Source organism: Typopeltis vanoorti, chromosome 4 (assembly GCF_054136105.1).
Source record: "Typopeltis vanoorti isolate ZY-2024b chromosome 4, IOZ_Tvanoo_1.0, whole genome shotgun sequence".
Taxonomy (NCBI): domain Eukaryota; kingdom Metazoa; phylum Arthropoda; class Arachnida; order Uropygi; family Thelyphonidae; genus Typopeltis; species Typopeltis vanoorti.
Genome location: NC_143552.1, coordinates 129,738,122 through 129,763,054, shown reverse-complemented (window position 1 = coordinate 129,763,054; position 24,933 = coordinate 129,738,122). Strand labels below are relative to the sequence as shown.

Below are 24,933 nucleotides of genomic sequence, written 5' to 3'. Positions count from 1 at the left end.
TCAATAAACTGGTATTCCTAGATATCTTTCTCTCCTGCAGGTGACCTACCTCCATCTCGCAAACCTACCTTCACTGGTCACCACATACAACAGCAATCTGCCTGCTATCCTTCCCAAAAAATTTGGAATCATAAAAATTTTCCTGGTTCATACTGTATGCTTGAAAGATCTCAAGGAAAAACTTCTCAATATCCAAAGTATTGCCCTCCCTGTAGGGTACCCTGTTTGTGGTGGAGGGGGACCCCCCCAGTGATGGTACTGGCCCTTTTCATTCTTCCTCCTTTTTTTTTTTTTTTTACTTCTTGTATTCTTTGCTCTCCTTCTCCCGAGTCTTTTTTACTATCCTTTCTTCCAGACCACCATCACCGGGATCCAATGCCCTAATACCATTTACCATGTAGTGTGACCCGTGGATATCTGGAAGCGGGAATCCTGGTAGTCTTACTACTTTGGCCTCTGCTTCAACAAGGCTAATGGGCTTGCCTGCAAAGGCCAACGGTGTTGCAATAAGTCTCTCACACCATGGTCCAAGGCTTGCTATTGTGCTGGTATGGTGTCAGGGGTAGCCCTGGCATTCCACTCTTGAGTGCAGTCAGTGGGCATCCATGTGTAGCTTCGAGATAGGTGGGGGAGCTCTGCTCTTGAACCAGAAACTCCTTGAGCATGAATTCTTCATCCTCAAACATTTTAGGGGCCCCTAATGGATGAAATTAGTACCAATTTCATCCATTTACCAATCAAGTACTAATACCATAGATACAACATTTGGTAACAGAAGTAAGAAACAAAAGATATATGATAATAGTATAAATGTACCAGTGTTTCTGATCATCCATGCAACAGGTGAAAAGCCAGTGGGGGAAACTCTCACCCTTCTTTATTCAAAAGGGTTTAGAAGAACTAGCAGGACCTCCCAAAACTCTTAAGAAATTACTTTCTGGTGATATCTTTGTGGAAATATCCTTTCACAACATTCCAAGAAACTGCTAGGAGCAACATCAGTGAGTGAAATACCAATCACATAAAACACTCAGTTCTTATATAGGAGTGATATCAGGCACATCAAGGATGGGTTTACTTCTTGTATTATCCAATTGTGTATAGCCATTGCTCATTGAATACATTGAACATGCACTCTTAATCAGTAGTTTATACGTCTCCAGCATGATAATCTCATAATTTGTATTACAACAGACAAATTCACAATAACAACTGCATATTTCTCAAAGCTAGTGTAATAAATTATGATTATTAAATAGCACTGTTGTAATGTCAGTACCCAGTATATTGTGGATCCTTCCTCTGCATGTTAAAATGAATTAATACTGTTGCATGTTGTCACTGACTTTGATTTAATATGGATTTTCAGAATATTTCTTATTAATAATGCACTTTGAACTGCAGTTTTTTAATTTAAAATATCATTATAATATTTTTTTTTAAATATTTCAGAAATTACAGAAATATTTCTATATTTTCACTTTAATTTACTTTAAAATGAAAGTACTTTTAATATGGAAATATTTTCTTTTCAAATGATTTTCTTTCTTTCATAGTTATTGTTTGTTTAATTTATAGCACATAATATTCTTTTGGCTCGACTGGCTACTAAAGCTGCCAAACCTAATGGGCAGTATTATCTACATCCAGACAAGGTCAATGAATTTATGAAAGATCAGAATATAAATGATTTACCAGGTATTGTAATTAAATAATCATTGCATACTTTCATAATTTGATTCTTAAACAGCAGTATGGTTAACAGAACAATTAGATGGGAACAAGTAGTTCCAAAATTCACCACCAAGAGGCGCTTGCCTCTTGGTGGTGAATTACTACCTCTACATTTGATGGACCAAATGTAGAGGTAGTAATTTTTCTCTCTGTGTGTAAGGAAAGTGATACAAGCATAAATAACACCTTTTTATTCATTTCCATTTTCTATTCATGGGCTGTACTGTTCAATGTGCTGCCCTTCCCAGTATGCCATAAGCTACATCACTTGCACAGCGTGTTCGACATCGGTCCCTGGCCAGCAGACTGCAGCTGGTTGGGACTGATATTGGGCACATTCTATGTTATGCTGTCTTTCAGCACTTGCAAGTTATCAAGATGATCCCGATAAACCCTGTCATTGAGAAATACCCAGAGCCAGAAGTCACGGGTTCAGATCAGGTGAACAAGACTGCCGTGCAGTGCGAAATACAGTGCTGATCACTCTGACTTCCACAGTGATCCTGAGCAGGTCACAGGACCCGACTGCGAATGTCCTTAGTGAAGAATGGCCTAATGATAAATGAATCTGTAAACCCACACTAGACAGTAACTTTGGATGAATGCAAAGGAATTTGTTGGATTGCATGCAGGCTTTGCGAATCCCAAACCTAGCATTTGTATGTAGATATTCACAGCTCCATTCAGGAGAAAGTGAGCCTCATCTCCCCACAAAATCATCCACAGCCATGTAAACATTCAACTCTACTCAAGCTGGGAATGTTAAAGCTAATGTCAGTCAACTTTCAAAGTCCTGCAAGTACAACTCCTTTGTCAGGGTTATCTTGAATGGTAGAAGTACAGAATCTTCTGTAGAATTTTCTAGACAGTTCTGTAAGGCAAATCAATTTGTCTTAATACGAGCATGCACTGCAGGAATCAATGCTATTATTCATGGCTTGCTCCACAGTGTCAGTAGCAACTTCATTCACTTGTTGTGAAATGATTGGTTGGTGACCTCTGCCGGGTCTAACTCCCAATGAACCTGTTTCTTCAGAACGACTAACCATTTGTTGCAGAGCACGTGGAGATAGTGGAACCCATCAACTTTTGTTCAGGCAACAGAATTTGTGGAGTGCAGCAACGACATTGCACTAACTTGCCTAATTGCAAAGCACGTTGGGCAAGTTAGTGCCATCACTGTGGATAATATTAACAACCAGAAAGAAGGAAAAAATCTTGTATCCATCTTTTTAAAACCTCCTGGCACCTGCTGAGTTGCATGATATGCAAATTCCATGTATTTCATGTTTACAATGCCCGTGGTGTTGAATATTTGAACTGCTTTTTTTCCCCCTCAGATATCATTTCTGCACGTTGTACAATGTATTGCTGCAAAGTCTTGCAGCATTTTGAATCAAGGGATGGTGCTCTAGGAATACTTTAATTTTGATCTCCTTGTATATTGAGCATCAGGTTCTACATTGTAAAAAAAAAAAAAAAAAAGATTAAGAACCCCCTTTATGTTTATAAAATACTGGAGTATTGATAGCATTTAGAAAAATATAAAATGTAAATTGAATAGACTATTCTATGAATTCCATTTTTCATTTTATTTTATTTATTTTTGTTTTGTTTATTTTTTCCTATCCGTATTAATGTATGTTGTTTTGCACTTATCATATTAGCATAAGAACAACATATGGTTAGTACCACTGGTAACAAACCAGAATGGGATATTTAGTATAAAGCATTAGAATAGTGGTGGGCCTAAGGGGCTTTTGCACTTTTTGTGCACTATTGGCAGAAGCATTTCGAACAAGCAAGAGGAATTTTTGGCATGAGTTAGTTCACTTGGCTAGAGGTTATTAGCATTAGTGAGACATGGCTGACAGAAGATGATATAGTTACTGGGATAGAATGTGAAGGATATAGTGTGTTCAGACAGGATTAGAGATAAAAGAATTGGGGGAGGATTGTTATTGATGATAGCTGATGGACTGCATCCAAAGAGAGTAGAAGCACATTTTAGACTATCTAGTGTGAGATAGAGACCAGCAGAACAAAGTATACAGATGATGCTTCCATTGACCAGGAGATAGAAAGGATGATAAGAATAGTATGCATCAGCAAATAAGCTCATTGAGTGGAAGGCAGATAATTATTATGGGGATTTCAGCTATGGGAATGTAGATTGGGAGAAGACACATGGGAGGAAGGAATTGGAATTTATGCAGTTACTAAGGAATAATTACCTGAGGTAGTATGTGAGGATTATACTAGTGGTTTGCAAGTGCTAGATCTAGTAATTGCATCAGAGAATTTGTCTTTGATACAATTAATGTTGGCCACCAATTGGTGAGAATCTTGAGCAGGGAGTTGGCTAAAAGTGTGGAATTTTCAGTTAAGAGGACAGGGAAGTATATATGTGGAATTACAGGGCTAGTAAGTGTGACAAGTTTAGGAGATTGCTTGGATCAGTGCCATGGCATGCACAACTATAAGGGCTGGATGTTGATAGCACATGAGATGTGGTAAAGGAGTGTTTGAGGGAAGTAATGGCAGGCTGCATACCTACAGTCAGGAGGGTAAATCAAGTTGGAGTTAAAATCATTAATATCATCAAAGCTGGAGCTGGGGGAAAAAAAACAAAAAAAAAACAAGGAGAAAGGTGACTAGCAGGCACATGAACAATACATTGTCCAAGCTGAATATCTCCTGCAGTCCAGTGATATGAAATTGCATTGCTGTTGTTCTTAGATGATAATATTGATAATAAAATTTATCCTTCCTTCCTGAAATTCCTGACAATGAATGAAAAGATTTATGTAATAAAATTTTTGTTTATGTATCTACATATTGCAACTACATAAAGTAATTCCAAGTGAAAATCTGCTGTTTTTCAGGAAATTTAATGTTATCGGTGCTAAATTCAGAAACAAATCAGTCATTTTAAGTTGACTATTGTATGCATGGGTGACCAATCACATAGTGCAAGACTTTTTTGCAGGGGAACATTTCTTTTTTATTATTATTATTAAGAGAGACATCCAGGGAGTCAGGGACTCATCGAGGGAGGCCACATACTACACACACCAGCTATCATACTTATTCTTGAATTCATTCATACTACTTGCATGAACAGCATCCAATGGCAATCCATTCCAATCATGCGCACCCTATGAGAAAAATCTAGCCCTCACCCCTTTCTTAGCGGCATTCGTTTTCCATAAATTGAAAAATTCCATCACCTGAAATCCTGTATTACTCTTTCAGAAGTTTGTAAGTCTCAGTCAAATCACCCCTTTTTCTCCTGTTTGCTAGTGTCTGCAGTCTACAAATTCTTAATCTGTCTTCATAATCAATATTCCACAATCCTGATATCATTTTTAACACTCTCCTTTGCACTTTCTTCACTATATCAGAATCACAATAGAGACTAGACCTGTGCACAATAGTCCAAGTGAGGTCTTATCAAGGCTTTGTAAAGAGGCAAAATGACATCCTTATCTTTACATGTGAATATTTGTTTCAGCATTGCAATTATCTTTTGAGCTGAATTGGCAATCTTTACTGCATAGCTCCTGAACTTCAATTTTCTATCTTCTAACACTCCAAGATCCCTAGCCTTATCAATTTCTTCTAACATAATCCCATTAATATAATACAACATTGGATATCTAATCATGCCGAAGTGAATTACTTTACATTTACTTACATTGAACTGACATCCATTTTCCCATGCCCACAATTCCAGCCTATTCAAATCATTCTGCAAGTACTGCATAGCAGCAGCATTTCTGATTACCCTGCCTATCCTTTTATCATCAGCAAATTAGCTGTAATTCGCTTGTCAAATTCTTCCTGATATCATTAATATACAGATTGAATAACAGTGGACCAAGCACTGATCCTTGTGGTACCCTACTGGTTAAATCTTGCAGACTCACATCCCCAGTATACCACTTCTTGATATCTGTCAATCAGCCATCCTCTTATCCACGCTAATATTCTATAATCCAAACCCATATTCTCCAATTTGTGCAACAGTCTGCCATGCTGTATTCTGTCAAAAGCCTTAGAAAAATCCAAAAGTATCATGGTGTATCCATTCCCCCTTGTATAGTTCAATGATAACATTGTTATAGAATCTCAGTAAGTTGCTAAAACATAACCTTCAATTGGTAAACCCATGTTACTCATTGCAAAGTAAAGATTCACTGTCAACCCATTGAACGCAAGTCCTAAAATCTTCACCTGGTGCTTGAATGTTATCCTTCACAGGACAAAGCACGAAATTGAAAAATTACAGAAGGGACACGATATACTAGAGGGACTGAAAAGAGAAGGAAGTAGGTCATCTGAAGTAATAATAAAGACTGAGCAAACAAATGAGAAAAACAAGTTAAGGACACAATTATATGATCAGGGAAGAACTTAATGAAAGTTTGACAAAATTGTGTTTCCTTGGTTCCTCAATCATAGCATGGGTTGATTGAGGCTCAGTTCGCCTCAATCAACCCATGCTAAGATTGAGGCGAACTGAGGAGGAAGGCGTTGGTTGCTAACTAATGAGTCTATATCTAGGTTGTGCAAAAGGAAAGATGTAGGATTTGTGGATCTGTGGTGTGTGTTTAACAGAAAGAAGGATTTGTACAATGCTGATGGACTGCATCGAAATGGTTTTGATCTTAGGTGTCTAGCGAGAGAGAGAGAGAGAGAGAGCTTTGTTCACTGAGTATGCAAAAGCACAAATTCAGGAAAACTTAACTAATTAGGGTAGAAGCAGATGAGTTTGTGTGAAGGCACCATGAGGCGAGTGAGTGTGAGAATGACCAATTGTGGAATCTAGTCTTGCGAGCAAAATTGAATAGGGTAGTCAATTCAGGAAGTAAAGTTGGGTTGGAGCCTAAAGGAATGCTGCAGTTACCATATAGTAATGACAGAAGTATCAGGAACAAGAAGGAGGAGTTTTAGGTATTGGTTAATGCAGCCTTGCCAAAAATTATAGGCATTAGTGATCCTCTATTCCTTTAACTGCAGATGATGCAGTTACAGGAATAGAATGTGAAGCATTATTTTCAGGAAAGATAGAGTGAGGTAGGGGTACTCCTGATGATAGTAGATGAATCGCAGCCTAAAAGAATAGGAGATAGGCAGGAAGGCGACTGTTTATTTAAAGCAATATAGTGTGGGATCAAGGCTAGGTAGACAAAATATACAGTTGGTTGTTGCTGTAGGGCAGGTAGTTCCACAGATGATCTGGAAGACATGTATCACCAAATTAGTATGAGTACAGGTCGACTGATTATTATGGGGGACTTCAACTATGGAATAATAGACTAGAAGGAAGAAAGATCACATGGCAGAAAGGAAATTGAATTGATACACCTACTGAGAGATAATTACTTGAGGCAGCATGTGATAGAGGGGACTAGGTGTGTATTTGACCTGTTCATAGGATCAGAAGAGCTATCCATAACAAATGCGACTACATTGCCCCTGACTGGTGAAAATGATGGTCTTGACTTGGGAGATTGTACAAAATGAGGAATATTCTGTCAAGAGTGGGTATATGTGAAACTACAAGCAGGTGATTATGACAAGCTTAAGAAGAAGCTTAAATCTGTCCCATGGCATAAAACACTGCAGGATAAGGATAGTACATGGTAGTACTATCCTTATCTTAGTAGTACATGGGATATAGTTAAGGGTCATCTGGAAGAAGCAGTATCAAATTGAATCCCCTTAGGTAAGGAGGGTTAATCAGGTAGGTGTTAGATGGATGAGTAATATCATTAAGCACAAGCTGTGGAAGAAGAAAATGCTATTGAGGGTATATAAAGAGAAAGTTGACTAGTATGGAAAGGAAGGCAAAAGCAGATTATGAGAAGATTTCCTTTGGTCTGCTGGCCTCTTCCCATCAGGCCAAAGGAAATTGCAAAGAGTTCTTTCATTATGTGGCAAGTAAGAGGAAGAATGACTGTGGAAGATTATCTTTAATGAGTGATGATGGCATGAGGTAACAGTAGTATATAAAATAGTCAAGTTACTGAGTGACCACTTTGCATAAGTATATCATTCTAGTGAGGTTACTACTGTGACCTCACTAGGATGTGAGGTCACAATAGTAACTAATGTGGGAACAGAAGTGGATGAATTAGAGGTTCTTAGGATATTGCAGAATTGCAATTTGGCTGTGAGATTAGATGGGATATCAGCTTGGGTTTTGCAAGAACATGCAAGGGAACTGGCAATGCCTCTGACTAGGCTGTTTAATTTAAATCTCAGCTCTGGTAGAGGTCAAAATAATTCCCTTGCATCAGGGAGAGGTTCTAAGGCTGCAGTAGCAAATTATCGAACCAATCAGTATCTCAAGCGTGGTAGTAAAAGTACTGGAAAAATTGGTCAAAAAGAGAATCTAGAATGGGCAGATAAAAATATGATACAGTATGAGGGACAACATGGTTTTGGGAGGCATCAGCCATGCCTTAGTAATTTTTTGTCTTTTTATAATAGAGTAACAGAAATGTTGAATAATGGAAATGGTATGCTGATTCTGCTGGATTTTGCAAAGGCTTTTGACATTATACCACGTGGAACTCTCTTATGCAAATTTAAACAATTGGGGATGAATATGACACTGGTTAAGTGGATAAGACGGTTGCTGTTGTGCAGATAGCAAAAAGTTTTATATGGAGAGACAGAATCGAGGTGAAAACAGGTGATTAGTGATGTGCTGCAAGGTTTGGTGTGGGAACAGAAGTGGATGGGAACATTGCTGTTTAATATGTACCTAAATGATATAGGAAATAACCTGAAAGGAAATATTCAGTTGTTTGCTGATGATGTGAAGTTTAATGTGAAGAAATGTATTTGTACCATGGCACTCATTCAGAGGTGAATGAGTAAAGTTATGCATTTTGGGATAGATTACAAGTTGTGTATCACATTGATGGCACTGTACTCCAGGAAATGATGAAACTAGAGATTTAGCGGTGGTGGTGGTGGTGGTAGACAGAGAGTTAAAAGTGTAGAGGACATATTGCTAAGGTAGTCCATAAGATTACTTGGCTATTGAAGAACACATTAACAAGTAGAGATGAGAAAGTTGTTATTCCTCTTTATATGGCCTTGATATCCACATCTAGATTAGTATGCTCAAGTCTGAGTTTCTTGGGGATGAGGAAATGGTGGAGAAGATTCAGAGGTGAATGACCAAGATGGTGTGTGGTCTGTGGAATGTTCCCTATGAAGATAGATTGAGGGTGTGTTTATTGCAGAAGTTGGTTGATAGGAGAAAAAGAGGGAATATGATAGAAACATTTAAGTTGCTTAAAGGGTTTTATAGGATTGATGCAGAGGAAATGTTTCAGCACTTGGCTGGAGGGGGGACTAGATTTTTTGCTTGAAGAGTGGTGAATGAGTGGAATGAGTTACCAGAGTCATTTGTGAGTGTTTTATCTGTTAATGGGTTCAAGGTGAGGTATGATAGATTGTGTGGATAGTTTGGACCTCCTCTCATTGAATCTTCATGCTCCATGGAGGTGCCCTACTATAATAATAATAATAGTAATTTTTTATAGATCTAGAGAAGGCATATGATATAGTACCTAGAAAAGAGATATGGAGGAGTCTAAGAGAAAAGAAAGTACCAGAAAAATATGTTAGACTGGTACAGAAATGTGCAAGCAACAGTTAGGAGCTGTTTGGAAATAACAGAGAGTTTTGAGGTACAGTTGGTTTTCATCAGGGGATCACTCAGTCCTTTTCTCTTTAATGTAGTAATAGATACATTGACAGAGCAAGTCAGAGAGAGAGACTACCTTGGAGTATGTTATTTGCAGATGATATTGTTCTGTGCACGGAAACGAGAGAGGAAGTGAAACAAAAGCTGATAAGATGGAATAGAGTATTAGAAGAAAGATGACTGAGAGTTAATAGAAGAAAAACTGAATATCTGGTGTGTGGTCAAAATGTTGACACTGAAGAAGATATGGTGCTGAATGGAGAGGTCATCAAGAAACTAGATAAATTCAAATATTTGGGTTCAGTAGTGGATAGTAAAGGTGAGGTGTAAAGGGAAGTCAGTAACAGAATTCAGGCAGGACGGAAGAATTGAAAAAAAATGTAAGAATTTTGTGTGATAGAAAAGTTCCAGTAAAATTGAAAGGAAAAATATACAGAATGGTAGTGAGACCTTCTATGTTATATGGAATAGAGCCACTGCCTATGAAGAAGTCCAAAAAGCAAGATTAGTGATACCAAAATAAGGATGCTTCAATGGCTGTGTGGAGTAACAAGGAAAGAACAGGTGAGGAATGATGTACTGTAAAAGCGACTGCAATTACAAACAAAATACAAGAAGTGTGATTAAGATGGTATGGACATGTAATGAGGCAAATGAAAAATATGATGGATGAAGTATCATGATGATGGAAATACAAAGAAGAGGAAGACCAAAGAAGAGGTGGGGGGGAAGATAATGTAGAGGAAGATCTGAAGGAGAAGAACCTGGACAAAGATGCAGTCTACAATAGAAACCAGTTGAGAAGACTCATCAGAAACAGTGACCCCCTCCCATATAGAAATGGGAGCAGCTGAAGAAAATTGAAATACATTTGTTAGACTCAGGAATTGTGAAAAAAAGTTTAAACACGTTCACTTTGGGGCAATAGTAACTTGCTCCTCCCCGGTAAACAACAGGTCCTCCCCAACAGCCACTATACTGCAAATGCAAGAAAAACAAGTAGTTTTATTGTGTCACTGAATAAGGTACAGGACATTTGCAGTATGTGTAATATATTTCTCAACAAATAGTGCAATTAGAGACAGCTGGGATAAAAACGGCACTAATTAATGAATCGCTTGTCCCCTCCCACAGAAACTATGCTGTATAGACTCAAGCAAAGCCACATTTTCACCGGCAAAACACAGTATCTAACTAAAACGTATTGTCCAATTTTTCAATTACATGAAATAAGAGTTTGATTGCATTTGAAATTTTCGATGTCATTAAGACAGATCGCAAAGGCAAACTTCAAATAAACTTCTACTGCTGAATTGAACTAACATGCCATATAGTGTGGGTGTGTGCGTGTGCCACCAGCTTGACGTGGAAGCAGTGCACAAACAAGCAGAAATAAAATTCAAATGAAGGGTGAGTTGAGCATCCTCTGCACAATGCAGAAGCAGTATACAAATGGTAATGAGAAGTTCCGTCGGGACGATAAATGAGCAAAACACCACTCCGTCATGAATGTGTTAAAACTATGAAATATATAATGAATGTTATGACAGTTTCAGATATTATGGAATTCAGTTGCAGAGAATTAGCATTTCAACTCAACAATTCTCGGCTTGCTTTTGTCTTTGGGTCGCACAATCTTTTGTTAATACCACATCGGTCATATGCACATCTTCATAGCTGCTTTATCTCTACTGGCCTGCCATTGCTGTCTGTTTTGTGCTCTACTTTCACTTCTCATTAGTCATTCATGAAGGATTGTTCATTACGTATCTCAAGTCTTGTAAAGTACTGGTAATTTTTGCTTGAAATAATGGGAAAGAAGATGATGCTATTTGGGTAGATGACTTTGACGTTACACACAAGGAAACCGCTCTCAAGGTCAGAAGTAGTAATAGTGAATTGGAGATACTTGGTAAGTCATACCCATTTTCAGTTTTTTTCCTGAAAACTTTAGTTTCTGAAAATCCTCGCATATATCTCGCACCACAGTTTTTTAGGTTTAATTTTTGGGAAAAAAAAGTACAAGTTATATTTGAGTAAATACATTTAGTATTTTGGTTAATTTCTCTCTTATTTCATATAAATTTTTTCAGCTTTCTCCCCACCATGTCATTTTGCTTATTCTGTTGTCACTCTCCATAAATAATCTGCCTGAAAATTGTGTCTTAATAGCTGAAATACTTTGTTATATAGATTCTCCATATTCATGCCTATTTTTATAGATTTGGTCTTTTATTACTAATTTTCAGATTTATTACAGTTGTTATTTAATTAAAGAATCCTGGTGGCTTGTACTGAATTTGTTTAGGAGTAGTGCAATATCATCTGTGAAAAGCAAAGATCTAAGTTTCATATCTCCAGTTTTGATATTATGAGAAAGTGGCATTCATATTTCATACCTCCAGTTTTGATATTTTGATATTATGAGAGAAAGTGGCATTCAACCTGATAGAGAGCATCCTTTCTCCTGCCTGATTTTACATTAAACCACCTTCCTGTACTTCCTTCAGTTCTAACTGCTGACTTAGCCTAAATATAGACTGTGAATTGCCTTATATAATGTTCCATTTACCCATATAACTAGGTTATTCCAAACATTTTTTCTACAGATCTACAAAACTTCAGAATAATCCTTGCTATATTCCTATAATTTCTCAACTCATATCCTAATAACCCCTATTTGTCCTCTCCAAGTTTTCTCAGCCTGTTCTCGAGTATACTGTATAATCGCATTCACTTTTATTTCCCTTTTTATAGATGGGAACTGCAACAGCTCTACTCTAAGCCTTCTAAATTGTTCAGTGCAGCATTGCAGAACCTTTATACTTGTTTATGAAGAAGAATATACACAAACAAACATGGAAATCTCCTGATGGTCATACATTCAATCAAATAGACCATATCATAATCGGTAAAAGACAGAAATTGCATTCTGAATATCCAGAGATTCAAAAGAGCTGAGTGTGATAGTGACCATTTTCTAATCGGTGCCTTATTTAAGATTAAAATAAACAGTAAATATTTTTCGGCACATGCAAATCAACTGAGATATAATATTAACAAACTAGATATAATAGAAGAGAGAAGAAAATATGAGTGTGAATAAAAACAAAAATTGAAAAATATACAACTGGAGGAGAATGAAAATATTGAAAACATCTGGAATCATATCAAGGCTAGCATAAAAGTAGCAGCAGAAAATTCAATTGGAATTCAAAGTAAAATACAGCGTTAAAAATGGTTCAATGAAAAATGTGAATGGGCAGTAAAGAAAAAGTAATAAGATAGAAGCACATGGCTTAATAACTGATATTCATGCCTCTCTGAGATACAAAGAGAGCAGCAAGAAATCCAATAAAATAATAAGACAAGAAAAATTCTATCATGAACACATTGAAAAAAATCCAGAAATATTTTAAATAATCCCAGAAATATTTTACAGCAAATAATCCCAGAAAATTTTTCCATGGAATTAAAAACCAAAAGACAGGCCTACATATGAAAACAATATTAATTGACAATAGCAAACAGGTGGAGAGAGTACTTTAACAAACTCCTAAATTGTGATGAACCTACTGTGTCTTTCAAACAGAATACTTGTCATATTTGTCAATCAGAAATAATTAAACCTTCTGTAGCTAAAATAGAGGAAAGTATAAAGCTGCTCAAAAACAACAAGACACCAAGTACTGATGGAATAGTAGCTGAACTCATTAAATATGGGGGGTAATGAATTAACCACTCATATACATATGCTGGTGAATTTAATACGAAAAAAAGAAGAGATACCTGCAGAATGGAAAGAATCGCTAAGCTTTCCAGTTTATAAAAAGGGAAATAAATATGAATGTGAAAATTACAGGGGAATATTGCTACTGTCAGCAGGCTACAAGATTTTATCTAATATTATAATAAAAAAAATCTTACCTTATGCTGAAGAAAATATTGGAGAATATCAAGTGGGATTTCAAAGAAATAGATTGACAGTTGACCAAATGTTTACACTTAGACAGATACTAGGAATACAATCTGCCAGTCCATATTTAATGTGTAGACTTTAGAAAAACATATGATACACTTATAGAGAAGCACTTTGGGGAATATTAGTTGAACTGGGAATACAGCTAATCAAAATTTGCACCACTGACAGCTGAAGCATGGTATTAGCTAATGAAATTACTTTAAACCCCCCCCCCCCCATCTGTGGGTTTGGTCTCCACTGTTCCAGTTATCCACGGTCAACCCCACTCCAAAAATATTAAATGGAAAATTCCAGAAATAAAGAATTCAAAAGTTTTAAATTGTGCACCGTTCTGAATAGTTCTCGGTTATCAGATCAACTACCATCATGGTATCACAGTGCTTGTGTTCAAATAACCCTTCTTTTACCTTAATAACAGCCCCAAAGTGCAAGAGTAGTGATGCTGGCAATTTGGATATGCCAAAGAGAAGCTGTAAAGTGCTTCCTTTTAAGTGAAAAGGTGAAAGTTCTTGATTTGTAAAATAATAAATAAATAATAATAATAAAAAGTATGCTGAAGTTGCTAAGATTCCATTCACATAACTTTTATTATAGTATTTTGTTATACTTTTTCTATTTTATTATTAGTTATTGGTGTTAATCTTTTACTAAGTCTAATTTATAAATTAAACAGTATACATGTATAGGAAAAAATGTAGTATATATAGCGTGTGGTACTGCCTGCAATTTCAGGTATCCACGGAGGGGGCCTTGGAACTTATCCCTCACTGATAAGGGGGGGGGGGATTGCTGTAGATCTGAACCTTTTAATATTAAGATAGAAACAAGGAGATGCCTTTTTGCCCATCCTTGTTAATTGAGGACTAGAAAAATGCGCTTGAGAAATTGTAAAAGATAACACAGTAATATTAGGATATGCAAATGATATATGCTTTGTTGGAGAAAATGCTGAAGACATTAGAACAACATTTAGAGAACTGAACTTGCTGCTGAAAAACTAGGAATTACAAATCAACCAAGACAGAACTGAATATTTAAATATATGTAGAAATCAGAATCAAGGGGGTAATGAATATTTTACCATTGATAACCAGAAATTTAAAAGTACCATATCCTTTAAATATCTTGGAACATTGATTACTCAAGATAATAAAATTAATACAGAAATAAAATCTAGAATACATTCCTCCAATAAATCTTATCAATCACTACATCATTTATTATCTTCCAAAATTCTATCAAGCAGAGTTAAAACAGAAATATACAAGATAATCATTAGACCTATTGTTTCGTATGGAGCAGAAACCTGGAGCATTACAGACCAAAATGGAAAATCGTTGCAGATCTTTGAAAGTAAAATCCTCAGAAAAGTTTATGGATCTGTAAGAGATAATACAACAGGAAAATGGGAAAAGACATAACTAAGAACTATATGAACTTTATAAATCCCCACTCCTAGTTGAGATTTGAGCAAGCAGATTGAGGTGGCTTGGACATGTGAAAAGAATGGGTGAGGAGATTATGGTTAAACAATCATTCAAGATGAAGCCTGATGGAAAGCAGCCCAGAGATAGACCGCAGATGCATTGGGAGAATAATATCCAAAAAGACTTACATGAAATGGGAATTCAGAACTGGAATCAAAATGCTCAAGACAGAAAGTAATGGAAGAAGCTGGTGCTTGTAGCTAAGAACCTTAGAGGTTCAACTAGCTAAAGAAGAAGAAGATATTCCCTTTATCATCTCTGATTCCCTTCACTGTACTCTTTCCTCCATTTCCATGCTTTTTTAAACTCTAGAACATTTTGTCACCTTCTAGATATTTATCTTTTTATATTCTTAGTCTTCCAGTGACTTCTGTTTAGCTATTTTTGCACATAGCTTAACTCTTTTCCATTTTTCTCTTTATTCTCTTAGGATATCTGCTAACTTATTTCTGGGAACTTTTGATATGCGGTCTTCTTTTTCAGGTCTGTCTTCCAAAATACACTGCCATGGAGTTCTGATTTTTCTGCTTTTGCAGACAACTTTCTTCACATACCTCCCTAACTGAATCAAGCAATAGTTTCTGCATAGTTTGCCACTGAGACTTCTATGTGTTCTTGTTTTTAAACTCTCATTTTTCGTTGAATAATATTTGTGATTGAGTATAAACCTATAAAAGCTGCACAACTTTAATTCTTTTTAAGGCTTTCTTACCTATTTTTCTTTTCAACATAATATTCATTTTTATTCTGCTTAAAACTAAGTAATAATCACATCAACTTTCAAATTCTCAGTATATTCTTGTATCCTAAAAGATAATCGCTATCAGCAATAATATAGTCAATAAGAATTTTCTTTTTGTATGTCTCCTTCCTCTCCATGTGACATCTTTATTGAAATAGGGTATTAGTGTTGACCAGTCCATGTTCTGAACAGAAATCCAATAGGAACTTACCATTTTTATTAGCTTTACCTTTCCAGGTTTTCCCAAAGCATTTCTGTATGCTTGAGATTCATTTTCTACCCTGCTGTTTAGTGTGTGGTTTTAGTAAAACTTGTGCCATAAGGTTTCACCAATTATTATTATTATTGTTCCGGGCAACTCCAAGGAGTCGACAGACTCATCGAGGGAGGCCCTAACATTCAAGAACAACTATTCGACATTCACACAGTATCTATCATACCTTGCCTTGAACTCATTCACGGTCGTAGCACCCACAACAGACTCTGGAAGCTTATTCCGCTCATTCACTACTCTCCAAGTAAAAAACCTAGCTCTAACACCCTTGTCAACCACGCTCTTGCCCAGCTTCCATTCATGGCCACTAGTCCTCCCACCACCAGTCATATTTTCAAAAATATCTTCTGGATCAATCTTATAGAAACCCCTTCAGTAATTTGAATGTCTCAATCATATCGCCCCTCCTTCGCCTATTGACCAATTTCTGCAACCCACAAATCTTCAACCTATTCTCATAAGGTTTATTCCACAGACCTGCTATCATCTTGGTCACTCATCTCTGGATCCTCTCCACTTCCTCCCCATCACGAAGAAACCCTGGTGCCCATAACTGGGGGCACAGTAGTCCAGATGGGGTCTTATCAAGGCTCGATACAGAGGAACAACAACTTGTTTGTCTCTGCATGTTAAAGTATTTTTCAGAAGCCAAGTGATTTGGTGAGCTGTTTTAGTCACTTTTGCAATGTGCCCCCTAAACTTCAATTCCCTATCCACCAACAAATCTGGCCTCATCAATCTCCTGGAGTACAGTTCCACCAATGCGATATACTGCTGCTATTCTTTTCCCCAAAGTGCATAACCTTACCCTTTGGCACATTAAATTGACATCCATTGTTCCTAGCCCAGTCCTCCAAACTATCCAAATCATCCTGTAAAATTTTGACATCCTGTGCACTCATAATTGCTCTACCCAACTTTGCATCATCAGCAAACAAGTGAACACTTCCTCTCAAATCCTTTCCTATATCATTGATGAACAAATTGAAAAGCAGTGGTCCAAGAACAGAGCCCTGTGGCACTCCACTAGTCACAAGCTGTCTTTTAGACTCCACTCCTGAATAAACCACTCCCTGGTATCTCTCCTTCAACCACCCTCCTATCCATCTCACCAACCCTATATCTATCCCCATCTGCTCCAGTTTACTGATTAGGGTTCTATGTGGTATCCTATCAAAAGCCTTGGCAAGGTCCAATAGTATTACTGTAAACCCATTACCCCTATCCAGTTCAGCCGTCACTGTGTTATAAAACGTGAGCAAGTTACTGAGGCATGATCTACCCTTCACAAAACCATGTTGTCCCCCATACAATATCCCATTTTCATCTATCCAATCCTGTATTCTTTTCTTGACTAATTTCTCTAAGACCTTGACAATGATTCCTGATATGCTAATCGGTCGGTAATTTACAACAGCAGTCTTGGAACCACCTTTATGCAGTGGAACTATTTTCCCCTCTTTCCACCCCCTCGGGACTAACCCAGACCCGAGACTCAAATTAAACAAAATGGTCAAGGGTACTGACAATTCTTTAGCTGCTTCTCGTACAACACGAGCTGGTATACCATCTAATCCCACAGATGTATTGACATTGAGGTTATGCAATAGACTACTCACCTCCACTTCATTCACCACAATTCCCGTATAATTTACTGGTACATTCGTTTCTGCAATGTCGCCACCTGGATGATATATTCTTGCAAAGTACTCACTCAGTAACTCAACTATATCAACTGATTCAGTTACCTCCTTACCATCGGCATTCTTTAAAATCATTCTGCCATGTACATTTTTCCTTTTACTTGCTACATATCTAAAAAACCGTTTAGGATTCTCTTTAGCCTGCATGGCCAATGTTCTTTCGTAATCCTTTTTTGCTTTTCTTACCACACTCGTCACCCTTCTGGCCTGCGCTTTATACTGTTCATGTGCCTGCCGGTCACCCTTCTCCTTAAATTCCCTCCATAGTTGTTTCTTTTTTTGCAGCTCAAGCTTAATGGTGTTATTCATCCATTTAACCCCTAGTTGATTTATTATTCGGACTCTAGGTATACAGTCAGCCATTGCTTCATGCAAACACTTCTTAACTACCTCCCATGCACTATCGACTTCTAGTCCTTGCAGTTGTACATGCCATGGCACTGAACCAATCAAACTCCTAAGCTTGTCATACTTTCCAGCCCGATAATTCCACATGTACCCTATCTTAATTGAAAATTCTACACCTTTAGCCATCTCCCATGTCAAGACCCTATGATCACTCTCACCGATTGACATGATAACACAGTAAGAGAGGGAATTATGTTTGAAATATGGGAGAGTCTTATTTTAATCGCACATCATTATTTATTTTTTTTAAATCATAATACTGTGTTTCCTTAGTTATTCCTTTGTGATGTTCTGTGTATAATATTATGCTGTTCTTACTGTTTTAAATAATCCATTGTTCTTTTTCTACTTTGTATTCAACTATTTGATGCTGCTAATGATGACCTGTGATTTTCAGGTTGAAATATTATTATTATATCACACCTCCAGGGAGTCCAAGGACTCATCGAGGGAGGACATCAGCTCTTTGTCTCACTACTCCACCAACCTTCTTCATCTAACACCAATGCCATCTATCGCTGACTACCATCACCACTAGTGGTGCTTTCAGAGACATTCACAAACATCCATGCCCGCGGTGGGATTTGACCCCGCAGCCTTTTGGCTGGAGAGCGGATACGCTACCCACTCAGCCAATCAGGCTGGCATATGTGCCAACTATATATGACTATTAAATATATTATTCACTCTTTTCTTGTGTTATCATGTTAATTTATGATACCTGTTGTTTAGACAATCAGAGAACCAACTTTTCCATTTTCTGTCAGCTGCTTTCTCTAATGACTCAAAAAATTCCTGCATGTCTTCTTAGTAGAGAACCTTAGGTAGAAATAAGTTTCATTGTCCAATTCCCCATTTTGAAATTTGCCCATATAACTATTTGAAATTGCCTTTCAATCAAGAAGTTTATTTTTGTATTTGGTGTTGAATGCCATTACTACTCCTTTTCTTGTTCACTATTGCCTGAATTTAACATCCTGTATTTATTATTTAGCAGGATCTCATCTGTTTTAGACTTAGTCTAAATAATGCCAATTATATCCACATGGTACAGCTCTAGTTCTTCTGTTGGTTTGACTACTGTTGCTACCGATACTTTACATGTACATGACACCGATCTTCAGTTCTGCTGACATTGAGTTTGTTTAGTTAACTTTTTACTGTTCACCTTAGTTCTCTTACAAAAAAAGCACAGGGCCTTGTATAACTGGGCAACTCTCCAGTCAGCGTGAAATTTTATTGTGCTTTAATATGTATTTCTTGAAATTTATTCAAGCAAAATACACATTGCTTTAATTATTTTTTTTATAAAAAGAAATATTTTTTTTTGTAATGCATGCTGTATTGTGAAATTGATGTGAAAATGGCCAAGAATGCGTGTAATTTATAGCATATTTGACTGATCATTGTTGTCTATGTTGCAGTAGAGCAATTTTGAAACTGATTTCTTTAGTGTTTGGAGCATTTGAGACACATTTCAATATGGATTGAAACATTCCATAAGATTACATTTTCCTTCATGCTTACACGGTGATTGGAATACATCATGAAAATTATGGAAACAGCTACTGCTTTAGAGTAAAACGTTAGTTTAACCAAAATAAACACTCAACGTTTCGACCTTCACATTAAGGTCATCATCTGGAGTATACATATATATATAAATATATACAAAGAAAAAAATTGCACTACAATCTACATAGTATGCTAAAGTTACTGATCAACCATTTTAAACTATTGGCCTGACTTCTGGTGGAAAAAAAATACTGTGGCAAAATAATTTTTACTTAGAAAAAGAAGGTACAGCAATGGGCTCACAATTATTCCTCCCTCCCCAGTTGTTAACTTTTATATGGAAGCTTTTGAGAAATGTGCTCCAGACTGTGAAACCTACAGTTTGGCTTCAATACGTTGACGATGTTTTCGTTAAACACATTCCTTAGCCACCTGAACAAACACCATGAGAGCATACAATTTACTATTGAAATGGAAAATCAGAACTTGCTTCCTTTCCTGGATACATTGGTCACACATCTTCCCTCAGGCAGACTATCCTTCATTGTTTACCACAAGCTTACACATACCAGCCAATATATACATGCTCACTCATATCACCAACCTTCTCAAAAACTTGGAGTCATTAACACCCTCAAAAACAGAGCTGTAACAATTGGCTTTAACGAACAAGCTCTTAAACAAGAATTAAATATTATTAGTAGTGCATTTATAAATAATAGCTATAGCAGAAATATTATTAATAAAGTTCTTCATAAAACTTCATCAAAAAATAATATAGATTACAGTAAAACCATAACTATCCCATACATTAAAGGGTTATCAGAAAAAATTAATAGAATTTTACACCATTTTAATCTTAATGCCACTTTTAAACCACCTTTAAAATTAAAAAACATATTCAACTCCTCTAAGGATCATCTTCCCCATTGGCACATCCTGGAGTTTATTGCATCTATTGCACCAGTAACCTTATATTGGGGAAACTAGATGTACAATCCCTATCTGTAAAAAAAAAAAAAAACCATTAAATTTGACAATTTTGGAAAATCAGAACTTTCAGATCATGCTGTTAACACCCTACACCAAATTGATTGGAAAAGTACATGATACAAAAACCTGGTATGAATGAAAATTTAAAGAAGCCTGTGAAATTTTGATTAACCACCCTAATCTTAACAATAATGGTGGCATAAAAATCCCAAAAATTTGGATGGCACACATTCAGCCCATTTAGTTTTCCAGTAAACTCTGACTTTAGGATCCTCAAGTCAGGGTTTGTTGTAATTTATATGTATACTTATATCAGTAATTTTTTTATGTGAACATGTTATTTTCCAGCTTAATTTAATTTTGTAACCTAATAGATATTAATAATAACAGGACTAGCTTTGATGTAGTAAGGGTTTTTTCCCACCAGAGGTCAGGCCAATAGTTTTAACAGTTGATTAGTAACTTTAGTATATCATGTAGATTGTAGTGCAGCTTGTTTCCTTGTATATATTTGTATACTCCAGATGACGACCTTAATGTGAAGGTCGAAACATCGAGTGTTTATTTTGGTTCATATTAAACGAAGTTTTACTCTAACGCAGTAGTTGTTTCCATAATTTTCATAATATTTTCCATAAGATTAATTAATAAATAAAATAAGTTTTATTATGAGGAGCAAGGACATACAATCTATGAATGCAGTTGATATGCTGATATTTTTAAACTACTTCTTACAAGAATTTTAATTGAAGAAACAAAGTAACTGTTGATAATTCATCTCATTAGTGATTTTCTGGAAGAGGAGAATGTATTTTAAAATGTGTGCCTTCATAATTGTTCATGACTTTATTCTTTAATTTAAAAAAAAAAACAGCTAACACATTTTCTTCCCTTATACAGTGTAGGCGAGGCTGTTTTAGCCTTATCTAACTTTTGGAGACTGAGTAGACAGTTCACGCTCCACTGATATCCAATCAGAGATAACTGGCCCAAGGCTATCACTAATTTAAGCGGCATACACTGAAGAGATGTCTAATAAGTGCTGCCATCTTGTGGTCCTTAACCCTAACACGATATTTTTAATGTCTGAAATAGTGTGGGTTCTATGATCGATTTTCTTGAGTTCACAGGACAAAAACCTGCCTGCCCATGCCAGAGATCGACTGATTCAGGAACCGGTCAAAAAAAGGCTAACATTTCTGGCAAGAAAAAGTTCCTCTAATTGGTATCTAGAATCTAACTCATGATGCTGTTTCTTCAGCCAGTTTAGCACTGAGGAGTGCAAACATCACTTCCACTGAGCTACCTAGGCTCCTTGAATTCAAAGAAAATCATAAATGGACATGGAGAAGTCCAAATAGCTAGACCTTTAATGAAATAAATTTTATAATAACAAATAGGAGACATATTGTAAATGATATAACAATTTTAATACATATAACGATCACAGAATGGCAAAATCTAAAATTATAATGGATAAAAAATGAGAAAGAAATAAACTGTTTTTAAATCTTAGAGAGAAAAAGAAGACCTAAATGAGATTAATCAAAAACCAAGCAGTACTATAATTAATATCTCCTATAAAACAAGTGGAATTATTTCCCAAGCAGAAAATGACAATCTTTCAAAAGAAATTAGATTTATTAAGTAAATGCAGAGAATTAAAAAGATATTATCTTATAAGAAATTCAGTAGAATACTCAGAATTATATGAAACAATCAGAAAAAAGAATGATACATGAAATCCAATCCTTTATTACCAGAAAATTTTTTTAATTTAAAATGATAAAAATATGAAAACAATAAAAGATATGAAATTTTGCTAAAGGGAAAGAACGATAGAATAATTAGAGATAAAAATGAAAAAACAAATAGAATTAAAAAAATATTGTGAAGAACTTTACACCACAAAGCAAGAAATTTAGACACAATGTACTTCAAGAAGATAAGTTAAAAAGGCCAAGAAATTATATTCTTGGTTTAGCCCTTTGTACAAGTGTAATATATTTTGAAATTACAGTGTAACCAAATGAAAAAACTTTCAACATCTATCTCTAATCCAGAGTATTTTTGTAATAAGTTGACACCCTTCGACTACTGTATTTACTCGAATATACACTTTTTGTCTCCAAAATTAAAGTTAAAAAATCATGGTGCCGGATACATGCAGCGATTTTCGGAAACTCAAATTTTTCATTAAAAAACTAAATTGACATAATTAAATCTTCAGTATTCATCATAATATATAATTGCCCACATTATTTATAAAATTAATGCATTTAAATTTTAATTATCAAACTTTATTTATGCAATCGGCCATTCACCTTCATCACGCAATATATTTGAATCTTTTAGTGACAATGCTTTCATTTTACACAGATTATGGACTCTACAATTGTGTTATAAATAATTATTTTAATTTCCCGACGTTTTTACCTTCATATTAAAGTCATCATCTGGAGTATATATATATGTGTGTGTGTTTGTATACTCCAGATGATGACCTTAAATGAATGGCAAAATGTTGGGAAATTAAAATAATTATTTATACCATGGTTGTAGAGTCCATAATTTGTGTAAAATGAATGCTGATCACTGTTTAACACTAAAGGAAAGTGACAATGCTTCTATAATTAAATTAATTATTTCTGGCAAAATCATGTCCCAAGCTCTCAAAATCCAATTGCACAACAGTTCTAATAATGATCTCTTAATCTATCCCCATGCAATCCCAAGATCGAGAAGAAGTCAATGCTCTCTCACATCCACATTTTCTCTACTGGTTGCTTCCATCTCTATGCTTATGGTTAGTGTGGTATTAACAAAAGATTGCACGACTCAGCGATAAAGGCAAGCCGACGAATGTTGAGTTGAAATGCTGATTCTGTTCAACCAAATTCCAAAATATCTGAAACTGCTATAACAACATTCACTATCTATTTCTTCAAGTTTTAGATTTTTTTCGTGTGCAAACTATTTGCGAAACTTTTAATTTATTTTTCATAAAGTAAAATCAGGAGCTCAAAGTCTATGCGAGGGCAAGTTATATTTGAGTAAAAATGGTACTTGTATATGGAAATATGACTCCTACATTACTTCAACCTTGGTATCACTTCTGGGTCTGGCTCCCACTGATGAGACCTCAATAAAGAGCGACACTGGTCAGGGTAGTGGCCCTTTCCATAATGCTTAGCATTATACATGTCTATAATGATATTTGCTTTGTATTATGGGGTACTAAGGCAATTGGTGTGAAGTCATTAGCCTCTATATATAAATAGCCCAGACGTGAAGTGACTTCACGTGCTAGCTTTGTTTGCTTACACTTGGCTAAAGGATGAAACCAAGAATATAATGTCTTGACATCTTTAATTTACAAGTATAATATAGTTTGCACATGAAGTATTATCACAACTTGGCTACTTGTATATAGAGGCTTAATGATTTCACATCAGTTGCCTTAGTATCCAATAATGCAAAGCACACCCCGTTTTCAGACATGTGTAATGCCTATGCATTGTGGAAAGGGTCATTATCCAGATTGGTTTATTTGTCGTTTATTGAGGTATGTTAAAGTGGAGGGGGGGGTGCCTCTCCAAAATATCCTGAGTAATCTACAAGATCACTTTAAATCTCAAATCTCGCTGAATGACCCTAAAGGATCACTACTTAACTCATCACTCCAGGATAGGGTTTGTTTGTCGGTTTTTAAAAACCGGTTTTTTGGATAAATTTGTAAAATTCGAAATTAAATTTAAAATTCAGTTTTTAAATTTCAAAAACCAGTTTGTAGATACTTGAATTAATATGTAAAAATTAATTATTTAATTAAAAACGTTAACATTTTGACTTGAAACTAATGTATATGTTACAAGTGAGGAATCGGAAGATGGCTGTGGCGAAGATTTTTTAAATTCTCTTGATCTAGATAACGACTGCGGATTCCCTGTGTTGTCTGACAATTACAAACAATCAATTTCTCAAATTAGAAGAATTTGCACTTTTTTAGAAAATCTCCCGTAAGAGATAGCATCCTTCAAAATTATGTAAAACAAGAAAAGGAAAGGAATTAAGTTTGATTCTTGACTGCCAAATGAGATGGAATAGTTTAAAGACCGTGATTGAAAGATTTATAACATTAAAAGAATGTGTTGTTTTAACTTTGGATGATATTGGTGCTTCTCATATGCAGAATGAAGCTCAATATCCTAAAATCATGGAGCTTCTTAAAAGTTTTGGGACCAGTGCATCTAGCAGCTGAGGCCTTAGGGCAGCGAGATGCCAATTTATTAACAAATGAAGGCATATTTGAATTTCTGTTAAATGAACTAAAAAAATTTAGTGACTGAAATTAGCTCCAAATTAT

General features: G+C 35.8%; 1 protein-coding gene across 3 annotated transcripts in view; it reads left to right on the top strand.

The window, feature by feature from the left end:
- Window positions 1-24,933, top strand: part of Rev1 (Rev1 DNA directed polymerase) — a 293,568-nt gene that overhangs the window by 145,360 nt on the left and 123,275 nt on the right. For all 3 annotated transcript variants that reach the window (XM_090391456.1, XM_090391459.1, XM_090391458.1), the window contains one exon: window positions 1,579-1,698. In XM_090391456.1, the coding sequence (XP_090247582.1) occupies window positions 1,579-1,698 (120 nt within the window). The remainder of the gene's footprint in view (window positions 1-1,578; window positions 1,699-24,933) is intronic.